Here is a 13,982-nt window from a genome sequence, read left to right on the forward strand (position 1 = left end):
GAAATAATGTAGAAAAATGCATTTTCAATCTATTTTGAGTCAAACATACTATTTACTCAAATGTATTGTTCTGTTTCATGCTATACATGTATAGTTCTGGGCTTTTTAGCAATAAAAAAATAGGCTGTAATGGATCATTTGAAAACTTTGTTCATCTATATCTTGTACAAATCTTTAGATCATCAGTTAGACATGATAAGTCAGTCCTACTCGCTTCAGCTACCCCACCTGTTTGGGCCAATACAAAACCTTTATTTTTAATTTATTTGCTAGCTTGTTTTTTTAGTCTTTGGCTTGTGGGTTCATTCATTGCCCTGCTGCATAACATAAGTAGGCTTGACCTGAGCAAAGGTCATGAAACGATTAGTTGGACAATTGGCTTCAGGATTTTCTGGTAGAGAGCAGAATTTCTAGTTTAATCAGTTACAGCAAAGCAGTCCATGAGACGACCACCACCATGTCTGTTCTTTTTCTGAAATTTGGTGTCAGTTTTCCACAAAAGCTGCACTTTTCTCTCGTTAGTCCGCATACTTACCCAAACATTTGCTGTATGACAAATGTGACACAAGCCTTTGTGTTTCCAGCAGTGGATTTTGCCTTAGAAATTTCCATTGGATGCAATTTTTAACGGTGTCTTTTTTTTTGTCATGCATTGCTTTATATGCTGCTCTATTTTCTTTTGTGGCCTCCGGGGTGAGTCGTTAATGGGTTCTTGAAGTTAAGCTTTGGTTGGTTGGCCTCTCCTGTAGGCTTTCTTCACTGTGACATGTTTTTTTTAACTTTTGCAGATAATGACTCCCTCAGGGGTTCACTGGAATTTTACAGATGTTTTGGCAACATGTTTAGGACTGTCTAATAACCTTGTTTCTCATCTATTCCTGAATTTATTTACATAGGGGTTTTATATGTTTCTTTTTCAGCGTGAGATAGTTTTTCCTTTTAGCAGTTTCTTTATTCTTCACATTTGGCAATAAATGGACTGACTCTATATTTTTCTAGTCATGCCGATCAATCAAAGTGTTTAATACTATAGGGAAATTAGCGTTGACTATCTTGTCCAGGAGTACATCAGCAAGTGACAAGAAGAAGAGTGAATTAAATCCAAAATAAATCACTAATAAAAGCAGTGACTTCTTCTACATTGAGTTAGATTACTTTGGCAAGTTTGTTTTCCCTTAACAAATGAAATCAAAATTTTAAAACTTGTTTTATTAATTTCTTCAAGTTCTGTGTGACTGAAGTGAAATATTTGTTAATGTTTGGTTTTCATACTGTACACGCCAGACTTCCAATGCAAGTCACAGTCCTGTCACCTGCAGAAATACTCAGATGTCTCTGCAGTAGTTGGTTTTATCAAAGACGGTGAGTACAGAGAGCTGGTGGATCGCTTTGTGTCATGGTGGGAAAACAACCATGTTATCTTTAGATAATTATAGATTTTAAGAAATACAGCATGATGAAAACCACTTTTTATTCACTGGAGAAAATGTAGAGGTGGTTGAGGAATATAAATATCTCAGCGTTCTCTTGGACAGACTGAACTAGAGATGCAACATTGAAGCCGACAGAGCAGACTTTACTTCTTCAAGAAGTTTAAGCACTTCACTGTTTGCAGTAAGGTGCAAAATGACTGTTGTGTAGAGCGTAATCTCTTTTTCCATCATCTGTTTGGCTAGCACCAAAAAAGGCTAAACAACCTGATTAAGAAGGCTGGTTTCTTTCTGGATACTACTGGAATTACTAGATAATAGTGCAAAGAATGATTCTTCATAAAATAATAATAATAATAATAAAATAAAAAAATATGGGCAACCCTGAGCATCTTCTTTTTGAAACTGCTTCACAACAACAGTGTCTTCAGTCAGAGGCTCCCTCAGAATCGCTGTAATACTGACCACTAGAGGAGATCCTTACTGCACACAGCCATCAGCATCTACAATAACTTTTAAAAGAATCTTCAATAATATGAGTCACAACAACATTTAATGCCTATTTTGGAATCAATAAAGTATTTTTAAATTTTATTTAATTTTAAACATTTAAGTGTGTCAAAATGCAAATACAGAGCGTATCTTTAATACTTCTCAATGTTTTTATCTGTAAAAAAAAAACAACTTTTATTCATACCAGGTCATTTTACGGCTACTTTTTGTTGATCTATCTTATAAAACGCCAATAAAAGACATATTACTTCGTTGTTTCGACGTGCCTGTGTTTGCGCCTGCGCAGCCCCCTCCGCCGCCTCCGAACAGTGAGTGGTTTTTCGGGTTCATCCGACTTCTGTCGGCCGCTCTGAGTTTACTGTATTGTAATAAGCTACTGCTGCGAATCGGTAGAGGAGGAGTAGGAGGAGGAAGGGGGGTCTGAGTAGCCAAATTTCTCCCCTGATAGTGAACACATCCGGAGTCCCGACGATCGTAATTTAAAAATCACGTTGTCTTTTTAGAAAACAGAGTTTTAGATGTATATATTTTAAAATTAATTTATGTCAATTCGATTAGTTTATGCTTTACGTTAACACGCTGGGAGGGCAGAAATGGCGGCCAACATGTACCGGGTCGGAGGTATGTATGTTAGTGGATCCTTTTTTAAAAAAAAAAAATCAAACAGAAACAACTAAGTTCTGGATCTCCTTTGTGTTATTTGGTGATATGTTAGTGATTGTGCGTGTATTGGTGAGATGCGGTTGAGCTGCATGTTTAGATGTGAGTGAGGCTGGAGCCGGAAGGTGAGCTTTTCTTAATATTTGGGATCCAAAATGGGTCAGGCCTCTCAGCAGCTAGCCGCCAGCTCGCTAACTGGCTACCTGGTAATGTAAACATTTTTTTTCAGCTGTCGGCACTGTTAGCCGCTACAGTGGTTGCTAAATGCTTTCACGGTGGACGTGGAAGAGCCACCAGCTGTGTTAGCCCACGGCTGGAGGTGTATTTAATCGGCTTGTGAAATTTCATTTCGGTCAGTCTGAGGCTGCCTTTGTATTTGCCTCTTCTGGCATGCAGCCATTAGTCTACGAGTCCTTATTTAGCTAACGTTAGCACAAGCCGCGGCTCACCGTCCTCTTCCTCCTTGTATTATCTCTGCATTGTAATTGGACGACCATCTTTGTGACATTAAAACCTTCTTTCCCCCGTAGCGCTTAACATTACACACACATTGACTTATAGTGTGGTTAGTGATCAAGTCGGTCTGCTTGGTCGACCAGCTAGCTCGTTAGCACTCTGCTGGAATTCAGCATCAAATTATTGTCTTCATGGCGTCGGTGCGTCTGCTGGGCTGAACCCTTACACCTTCATTTGCTCTTACTCAACCTTTCCTTTACCTCAAAATGGAAAGTTATCCTAAATGCCTTGATGCATCATTTGTTTGTTGCAGCGTAAACTATATATTTTGCCATTCTGGCAACCACTTCCACATCACAATGTATCTTATCTTCATTTCTGATGCCTTCAGGTGCTCTTTGTTAACTCCACGTTGCATTCAAGTCCTCTCCTGCGTAATACACAGAGCATGTGCATCTCACTAAACCATCACATGCATTTATATGAATTATGCATTTCAAAAATTGAAACACATTTATTATATAAATGCATTTCACAGAGGGTAATAATGGGTTAAGGGTTGAATTCTGTTTAATTTTTGATGATTAAAGGGTTTGAAATTCAAATGTACATTTATATTAAATGTTGTCGTAACTCAACCAAGTATCTTTAATTAGTTGTTGTTGATGGTGATGCTGTGGGCAGGAAGGATCTACAGTAGCAGTCAGTCTTGCATTGAATCTGAAGAACCTTCTGACCAAATCTGTTGTTTATGCTTTATGACATGCTAACAGCTCAATTTCCAGGCCGCAGAGATGATATTACACAGTAGGATGTCCTGGTTGACAACATCAGTTGTTGGAAAGCGCTGCTAATCCATCTCACTTGCTTTTGCCACTCTTCTTTAAATCTGTCTGGCTGTACGGTCAGAAAGCCGGACAGAAACGTAGGAGATCCTTTCCCCATTAGGGGGAAAGTGATGGCTTGAACCTCTTCCTTGTTTCTCTGTTCTGCATCACCTTTTCAACTTCTTTGGGATTTATTGTCATAGTTCAGATATCATTTGAGCTTTTGGGACGCTAATTAGCTGCTCCAAGTTGTGAAAACAATACCTTATTGCCATGGTTATGCATCGATAATTGTCTAAAAGTCAAAAAGTAAGAAGAAAGATCCTTCCAGCTGCACAGCATCCAAAACCAACATCCAACTAAAAAAATCTAGTCACTCCAGCATCGCTCCTGAATCAGAGACAAGAGTCAGTAGCACCTTACTTAGGCTAAGCAGAAAATAGGCTGGATTGTCGTCTAAATCTCTATTTTTAGATGGAATTAAATTTCATTTTGAAATTTGACTTTTGAGGAAGGGTAACAGAAATAACTTATGACAGAAACCGCCATTTTAAACCAACTCCAGTCTCAGAAATATCACCTTTTGTTTAAAAAAAGGAAGCTTTAAGCAGCCGTCATGTTTCTATTGAAACCTTATTTACATAATCATCAGTTTTTATTCACAAGGAAAGCGGTAGTAGGTCTGTAACAGTGACAATCACATGTGAACTGTCTGCTGCTAATCATGTCAGAAGCATCTTGGATTTTGAGTGTGAAAATGACTAATGATGCTTTTTCACTACCGTAATATTTAAATTTATTTAAGTTGCTTCCTTGCAGAAGCTTTCAGACCTTTGGCACATTTTGTCAACTTGCAGACATAATCTTCAAGATTTTATTTTAAGAGTATATTTGACAGATCAACACACAGTAATGCATAATTCTGAAGTAAAACAAAAACAATACTTTTTTTAGAAATATAAATTATGACTTCATAGAGCCACTTTATACTCCAGTTGCAGCTGCAAGTCTCTTTTGCATGTTATATACAGAACATTTTGGTAGTTCTTCCTTGAATACTAACTCAAACTCAGTCAGATTGGATGGAGAGGATTTCTGAAAATCAGTTTTCAAGTCTTACTACAGATCAGATAGATGCCTGTCTGGACTTTGACTAGGTCACTGTAATACATAAACAAGCTTTGATATAAACTTTTCCATTGTGGTTCTCATAGTCTGACTGTTCAATTAGATGTTTTTGGAAAATGTTGATTTAGGTCTGCATGAACAATAGAGAACGGGTAAAAGGAAGGATAATTAATGTGAAATTGGCTAAAGTTTTGAAAGGTTACGGGATCTCTACACCCATAGTCCAACTTTTCTGGTAACTGTCTCAGAGCTACAAATCATGCTCTACGGTATTTCATAAATTTGCTTTCGGGAATTTTATTTTGGTTGTAATTCACTGGGAGTCATTTTCGTTACATCCTTACAAATAGAAATGTTCCTACAGTTGAAGTTGGATTTGTTTTGTCATAAGTGTGTTTATTTTGGCTATGATGTTCTGATGACCTCTTGTTTGGCGTTGCAGATTACGTCTTCTTTGAAAATTCCTCCAGTAACCCTTACCTGATCCGTCGGATAGAAGAACTCAACAAGGTAACTGCATTGTTTGTCATTTTTGTGCCGAAGGGGGAATTTGCAGGATTCCTGCCTGCAACCTCCACCTATTGCCCCTATGTCTATGTGCGCTCTGGTATTTCAAGTGTTAATTGTTTGACTGAAATTGACAGGTGTTCCTTTGTCTCCCAACTGTCGTTTTTTTTATTTTTTGTTCCTGGACACACCTGTAAGGGCGTGTGCGCTTGTTGACGTAATAATACCTGTAATAAAGGCTTTTAAAGCCCACGTATTTGTGCTTAGCATGCACGGTTAGCTAGAATCTGATACCAGCTTTTACCTGGAATAAATCTGCAACATGATCTGATGCTGTTCCAGCTTGGTCACGTGTACAGGTTCCTCTTTTAGCATGTCTGCAAGGAGTGTGTCAGTTAAGCCAACACAAAGCAGACCAAAAAGTTGCATTGTTAATATAGACTTGCTTGCATGGAGTTGTATACTTAAATTGGAAACAAATATTTAGTGAAAAAATGACAAAAAAGGTTTTATTTATTTTTAAAAATGTATTAATGTAATGGAGACAAAACGGGGAATTGCTGCATCAGACTTTTTGTTCGCCACACAATCAAGGAATTTGACTTTGGCTGCACTTTGCTCTCAGTGGAGACATTCAGTGTAATATTACTGCTTTGCAGAGAAAAAGCAGCTTATACGTCGCTTATCTTCGTTGTTTGCTAAATAATCTTGAGATAGTGAGGGGTGAGTAACATGACTTCTGCTGTTGTATTGCTTCACTATATATTTCTTATTTTCTAATCAAAAACACACCTGGTCTGATCTGCTGATTGCAAACAAGTATGCACCTTTTTTGATTAAAATATGACCAAAAAGTGAAATTGGTGGATTATATAAGTTCATTACACACACACACACACACACACACACACACACACACACACACACACACACACACATCAATTTCAAAGATTTACACAACTCAAAAGAAACTTTCTGAGCTGATCATTATACACATTTAATAATTGGTTGGGGCTCCTTTTGTATTTCATAGAGGTGATGAACCTTCAACTTGTCTGCAGTGTTTGCTTCCTCTGAACAATACGCCATGAATTTTCCATATGTGGTTTTGGTTTGGTTAGTTTACTAGTCGATCAAACGCAGTGATTTGATCATTATTAATGAAAATAATAATTGTACTTTTGGGAACGGGGGCAGATGAGGAGTAAATAAAATCATCTCAATAAAGAAACATGAAGTGGGTCAAACAGATATGTCTGTAATATGTGGAAAAAATGTTTCCGTCATTCTCGCTTATTGAGAACTGAAATATCACATAAATCTGACCTGAATAATATATAAAGCCACGTTTACTGAATCATCCTCAAACTCTTCAGTGTGCTTTGCATTTGCAATCCTCTCAAAATTGTGGCTCTCCCTGTTGATTTTGCACAATTTGTCTTCCACGAAACTTTCCATTGTTATGCTTAAAGCACTTTGATCAGAATGCAGTTTCAGCAGTGACCTTTTTGTGGCTTGATCTCGTCAGGGAGGGTTCCAGTGATTACTATCGACTCAGCAGCGCACCGCATGATGGTGTAGACCACTAGTGTCAAACTCAAGGCCCAGGGGCCAAATCTGGCCTGCTGTCGCCTTTTATGTGGCCCTCTAACCTCCAAATTACATCAACAAGTTCGTCCAATTTTTCACAAATCCGGAAAATTCACACAAAATCAACAGAGCCCCAGATTTTTTCTGATTTTACTGAATTTTTTTTTCCTCAAAATTGGCCAGAAATATTGGGTTTAAGGGACAGCTGCCTCAGCCTTACTTGATGTCAAGTTATAATCCGTGACCAACAGGGTAATTAATAAAGTAAATTTTAGCATCATACAAATATTGTAAAAATTCCTTACAAATATTTCTAAACTAACCCCACACAATCTGTGATTTTGATTGCAAAAAAAAAAAAAAAAAAAAAATTACGAAGTCCTGGTTGGACTGATCAGTGTGAAAAGATATTACACTTATTGAATGCTGAAACAAACAGTTATGTATTGATATTTTAACAATTTAATTGGTTTTATCTATACATTCTAGTCCAAACGGCCCTTTAAGAATATTCAGATTTTGTTGAAAACCTTTTGATGAAGCAGACAATCTGAATGAGGCTGCAGCTTTCCTAGTTTCATATATTTGCTACATTTCTTCCTTTCTCTGCACTTCTTCTTGTCCAGCTAAAAATGAAAAAGGCGTCTAGCTTTGTAAAACCATTTAAAAAAAACACCCTTTCCTTACTTTGTTGGTCTCATTTTGCACTAATAATTTTATTTAAAAAAACTAAACTGACTTTAAGATCTTATCAGTAAAATCAGTGGTTTAAATTGTGTCAAACTCAAGGCCTGTGGGCCATATCCGGCCCGCCATAAGTTTTTATGTGGCCCTCCAAGTTCTAGATGAAACCCTAAATGTGCTTAAGTATTACTTTATCTATCAAATCAGTTCAGTTTTTATGTTTACTGCCAAATTATATCAATCAATACGTCCTGTTTCTTGAGAATTATCATGGAAATTCACACAAAATCAACGAGTCGCTCCACTTTTTTGCACTAATATTGGTAGTTTATAGCAGATTTTCCACAAAAATTGTCAAAAAGTTTCTTACTTGTACTAAACAGATGCCTCAGCCTTAATGTCAGATTATAGTCCACAATCTAAACAGCGAGTAATAAAAAGTCACATTTACAGACATAAAAAAGCAGAAATATTTCCAAATTAGTACCACAAACACTTTGATTTTTATCGCAAAAAAATCACAAAACAATTGTAAAATCCTGGACGGACTAAAACGATGTTCAATATTATTTAATTTTAAGGATTTATTAACAGTTTATGAACAGGTTTTACCAATACATTCTGGCACAACCGGCCCTTTAAGAGCATTCATGATCATATTTGGCCCAAAACGAAAATGAGTTTGACACCCCTGAGTTAATGAATCAGTTATTTCTGAGTCTATATGCCAACTTCATCTAATGAGTTGAATAACTGAAATAAATCACTTTTTGTCTATTATTAAGATGCACCTGTTCTCCCACATTAAATCACTCAGCATCAGTTTTGCCATTTAATACTTGTCAGTCCACCCGTTGGACTAATTGTACAACGTGACAATAAATCAATCAGCTTTTCTTTTTTTTTTTCTTTTTTTAAACCGTTACTGTTCTCTCCAGCTTGTCTCAACTTGACGGATGCACAAAGGAGATGGTTCTTCTGGGAAATTGGAGTCGTGTAGATGGGCTTGTTTGCTGCATTTCTTCATGCCAACCTTGATCCTCATTCTCTCTTATTTCAGACCGCCAGTGGGAATGTCGAGGCCAAGGTGGTTTGTTTCTACAGAAGGAGAGACATCTCTCACAGCCTCATCCAGCTCGCGGATAAGCACGCAAGTGAGTCGCTGGCTCAGACCATTTTCAGTTACAGCTGAAGTTTGTGTTTGGAGAAGTGCATGGATATAAACTGCAGAGGAAAAACTGGATGTTGTGTATTAATGTTAATGGTGGCGCGACTGAATGGCAGCCTCTCTTTTTGTCAGTTTGCCTCAGGGCAGCTGTGGCTACATTGTAGCTTACCACTATCACACCACTAGTGTATGAATGGGTGAATGTGTATGTAGCGTGAAGCACTTTGTAGTTCCTGTATTTGAAAAGCACTACACAGGATTTCCTCTACATGTAACTGATCACACCGTGGCAAAATAAAAGCCACCACACCTTCAGAATAAAAGCTCTTTAGAACATTTTTTTATATTTTAGGACGATGTAAAGCATATACATTACATATCCTAGATTTTCTTACACTCACCATAATCAGAGTTTGAAATGAATTTAAACATCATGAAAGGTTAAAATGTGCTTTATTTTGAAAAACAAACACTTCCAGCTTGAAACTGTGTGCTGCTCTCAGGAGTGAAGGAAAACTGAATACCTGTCTGAAGTAGGGGGAGAGAAAAGGTGAAAGAAATTTAAGGAAGGTTAAGTTTAATTCATTTTTAGTTTCTTAGTGTTACATTTGAACCACAGTTAATATAGTTTGGCCTTCCTTCATAATGTTTCGAATACGGTTTTGAAATCTTTCTGATTTTGGTATTTAATCAGCAGCATCGTGTCTAAATACACAAATAGCTTCACAAACTGGGTCTAACATGTAAAAACAACATTAATTTGTTCAGTCAGAGCAAAGCAGTGGAAAATAAATAATAAAGAAGCTGACAAAAACAATAAGTTGACTGCTGTGGTCAAATATGTAAAATAAACTGCAACAAACCTTCTGTCAAATGGTTCAGAAGGGGCAATTAGGAAGTATAAATATGATGTAAAATAAATAATAAAGCATGATGTCACGGAGAGCACAAAGTACAGAATTAGACTGCATAGATCTGCCACATTGTCACAGATACGTCTAGATTTTCTTTTCAATATCGGGACTGATCCAGATATTACTATCAAATTGTTGCATCATCGCTATTTATTTTACAATACCTCTCAAAAAAATTTTTAAAATAATAAAAATAAATACAATATTTTGTATAAATAAGACAATATCTTTTCAAAAATTGCAGCTTTCTCCAGAATCTCCAAGTAAAGTAAAATCCTCCAAATCATAAGCCGAAGACAATTATACAAATAAGACAAGAATTACAACATCTTATTTACAATGCAGATTATAGCTCCATACCTTAACATATCACACAATATATTTATTTTTCTTTAAGAAAAGTTAGAAAAATAAACTTTAGCACCACATAATTCAATATTTGAGAATAAATATCAGATTAACTTATGTTAACGACACAGGAGCCTTTTGAGCCTGATAAATTTTTAAATATTTCTATTAGATTTTGGCTCATCCATTCTGTATGAGAGCAGTTGGCATTACACAGCTCTGCAGTTACACAAAATTCCACTAATATTCCATATTTATGATCTTTAACTTATGTTAACATTCAGTGTTTGCAGTTCCTGCCTGTATTTTCTGTTGGTTTATAAATCTTTACTGAGATTTTCAGAAGGCTGACAACATAGAAGGCTCCACGGATCAAACTATACGTCTGTAATATGTGGAGCGTTCTTAGAAAATAAGGCTTACTTTGAAACAGCTTTTTGCATCTCTCTGCTTCCTCCAACTTCATTTTTTAGAGATCTCCCTGAAGCAGCTGCAGCCCCTTTACTCAGAACATTGTGTTCAAGCTCCATCATGGAGGAAATGGAAAATTCTGCAATGAGCTCACAAACTGGTTTGATTCCTTTTGTTCCTGAAACCAGAGCAAAAAGAAAATCAGGCTTGATGCATAACTCACTTGTTCTTAATCTTAAAGTGGCAAACCTGCATTCAGGACTGAGAATCTGAGACTTTTGGTAGTTTGAACTTGATAAAGGACTTTGATGATTGTCAGTAGATCACAAAAATGTTTTACAGCCATCATAAAAGTGCATTGTTTTCATTAGTGTTGAACAAATCCACTGGAAAGTAATTTAAGCCGTTTCTGGATTGTAGTTTGAGCATTTTGCGCTCATCTGCTGCTGTTGTCTTTCTGTGTTGACTCAGCTGCTCCAAACCAGCAAATCCAGTATTCATGGATGGATCCCGCTCTTCAGGTCTCATTTTAGGTTTGTCTGAAGGGCTGGCTTGAAAATAAAATCTACTTTTTTTTCCCGTACTTGGATTCAGTTTCTGATTTTAACCGTTTTTTCCTCTTTTTTTCTAAAAAAAAAAAACAAAAACTGCAAATGTTAGAAAGTATTTTCAAAAATTGGCTTTTATTTTAATCATCCGTTATGTGAGTTGTATGACTTAATATTAGGGCCAGGCTTTACTAGAATATAATATAGTCATAATATCAGCAGAATAAAGATGCAATTGCACAAGAAGACTGTCTTAAACTTACTAGAAAAAATTCATTTTAATTAGAAAAAAGTTTGAATAATTTGTTGTTTTTTGTGTTGGCATTCCCATAAAATTGCTACTTCATTCTCCAAATATTGCGACTTTATTATGGTAATATTAGGACTTTATTCCTGTATTACACTCATTGTATTCTTGTAACATCATGAATTTATTAAAAAAATAATAATAATAAAATAAAATCTTATCCTGATCCTAATATTCTGTCAGAGCTGACTTGAATTCAAAGTCCAAATAACTTGAAGCTGTGAAACGGATGGTGGATTTTGGGCAAACCGACATCATTCTGATCTGAACCCAAAGAGTTAATTGGCGAACATAAAAAGTCAGATTTTCCACAAATTAAATCTTCAAAAACCAAAAATTTGCCCGTTCTTAATCTTACATAAATTCCATTGAAAGTTTTCGATTTTGAAGCACTTTTATCATTCAACAAAACAAAATTAACCCCTTAGACTTCCCCCTCCTCCTGCTTGTTTCTTCGGTGGGTTTATTCTGACTTGGCCTCTTCTCTTTGTGCCTTTTGCAGAGGAGTTGGAAGAAGAGAAGGAGAACCCAACAGAGACCGAGCTCACAGACAAACAGAAACACCAGCTTCGTCACAGAGAGCTCTTCCTCTCCCGACAGTATGAGAGTCTACCTGCGACACACATTAGGTACTGAAACACAAGCCTCACACACCCATGCAGACTGTTCTCTGTGCCACGCCGCTCGTCATCTGCAGGCAGCGCACGTGGACAAGTCATTCAGCCACAGATGCATTACAGGCACAGGCCACTTCCTTTGAATATGTTTTACATGGTGCGTGCTTCCCTTCCTCCCTCTCCATCAGGGGGAAGTGCAGCGTCGCTTTATTGAACGAGACGGAAGCCGTTCTTTCATACCTTGACAAAGAGGTAAGCCTGAGGGTGGGGGAAACCAGATCTGCTACCACCGCTTGATCTTTTATCTGAACATCTTGGAATAATGCACCACACTTATCTTTTTTCCTAATTTTAGATTCCTTTTAAACTCATTTATTTGACTTCTATCTTGGTTTAGCTTCACAAAATGAAAAGCTGAAATAAACCTGAAAAGGTTTGATCTCATTTAGGGTGTTTTCACGGAAGACTCTGTTCGATAATTATAGTTTTCAGACGTTGTTCACATTTGGATTTACTCCGTCTGGCTTCTGCCGGTGCAGAATCATAACTCAGAAAACAATCGGATACGTATCTGACTTAGTAACACATATAAAATGATGCAAATCAGATTTTTTTCTCCATGAAAAGATCAGAATTGGGTGGTTCAGACTGGCATTTGAGTCGCATTCAGCTGCTGTGTGAATGAGCTTTAGTCTGTTTGGATTCTGGTCTGCATAGATTACAATTTTAATTCATAACCTACTGCTACATATCGTTATAAACTAGATGTAAAATCCCCTAATGAACCAGTTAGTTGTTTATAATCATATTTTATTCAACATTACCAGATCGTTCAGGCAGAACTTACAACCAAGAAAGTCTGAACTACTTAGTTCAGTTTGCTAAATGAATAAATTGCTAAAACATTCTCGCCTGACAATTTATCAGTTGCTTTTAAATGTAGCCACTCTTTTCTTGCAGAAAGGTGTTGATTTTTCTTTATTTTTTTCCCACATTGCCTGGCTCTATATTGATTGTGTAGCTTCGTGGATTTGACAGAAGAGAGCAGTCATATCCAGTGACGTCTTTCTGCTTCTCTTCAGGACACTTTCTTCTACTCGCTGGTGTACGACCCGACTCAGAAGACCCTGCTGGCCGACAAGGGAGAGATCCGAGTGGGGCCGCGCTTTCAGGCAGACGTACCTGAAATGTTGCAGGAGGGTGCGTCGCAGTTTATTGTTTAAGATTCGCTTGAACATTTTGGCCGATTATTTTCCCTTTCTTGGTTTCTCTGAAGTAATCGTGCTCCAGTTCGCTCTGTAAGAGGCTTCCTTTGTGTTGCAGGAGAGGCAGATGACAGGGACCAGTCCAAACTGGAAGAGAAGCTCTGGGATCCAGAGTGTCCTCTGACCGACAAACAGATAGACCAGTTCCTAGTGGTGGCGCGGTAGGTCACCTTTCTGCTCGGTTTGCTGCCTCATGGTCACATAAACCCAATCTGCTGTCAGAAAGATCATAAATCCTGGCTGAACTAAGTTGTTCAGCTGTGTCTTATGTATAATGTTTATTTTCTCATTTAATTTAAACTTTTATAGAACAAATGTGGTTCTAACTATAGTCTGTTTTACAAAAAGCATGTTTCTGGATGAATAGTGTTTAGAGTTGAGTAGTAACTAGTTACATTTACTTGGGGAAAAAAAAGTACTTTTGGGAGTATTTTTACTACACTGTTCTTTTTACTTGAGTAATTTTATTATAAAGTATTGCTACTATTACAAAGTAAGTTTTGGGTGAAGTTACCCACTGTGAGTAATTTTATTGAATGAAGAACAAACCAAACATTCACCAGACACAGACCTGCAGTTTTTAGGTTTTATATCGAAATAAATTAACTT

The 13,982-nt window shown here is 37.0% G+C and overlaps 1 protein-coding gene across 2 annotated transcripts in view; it reads left to right on the top strand.

Moving 5' to 3' along the window:
- The first annotated feature begins 2,261 nt into the window (after window positions 1-2,261).
- The window catches only part of mta3 (metastasis associated 1 family, member 3), a 32,876-nt gene continuing 21,155 nt past the window's right edge, over window positions 2,262-13,982 (top strand). The window contains exons 1-7 of one of the 2 annotated variants that reach the window (XM_015034467.1): window positions 2,262-2,564; window positions 5,457-5,524; window positions 8,856-8,949; window positions 11,994-12,120; window positions 12,297-12,360; window positions 13,191-13,308; window positions 13,432-13,534. In XM_015034467.1, the coding sequence (XP_014889953.1) occupies window positions 2,537-2,564; window positions 5,457-5,524; window positions 8,856-8,949; window positions 11,994-12,120; window positions 12,297-12,360; window positions 13,191-13,308; window positions 13,432-13,534 (602 nt within the window). In that variant the 5' untranslated portion in view covers window positions 2,262-2,536. The remainder of the gene's footprint in view (window positions 2,565-5,456; window positions 5,525-8,855; window positions 8,950-11,993; window positions 12,121-12,296; window positions 12,361-13,190; window positions 13,309-13,431; window positions 13,535-13,982) is intronic. The other variant, XM_015034468.1, reaches the window with a different exon arrangement.

This window comes from Poecilia latipinna, unplaced genomic scaffold (genome assembly GCF_001443285.1).
Source record: "Poecilia latipinna isolate Pla-1442-1.1 unplaced genomic scaffold, P_latipinna-1.0 Scaffold299, whole genome shotgun sequence".
Taxonomy (NCBI): domain Eukaryota; kingdom Metazoa; phylum Chordata; class Actinopteri; order Cyprinodontiformes; family Poeciliidae; genus Poecilia; species Poecilia latipinna.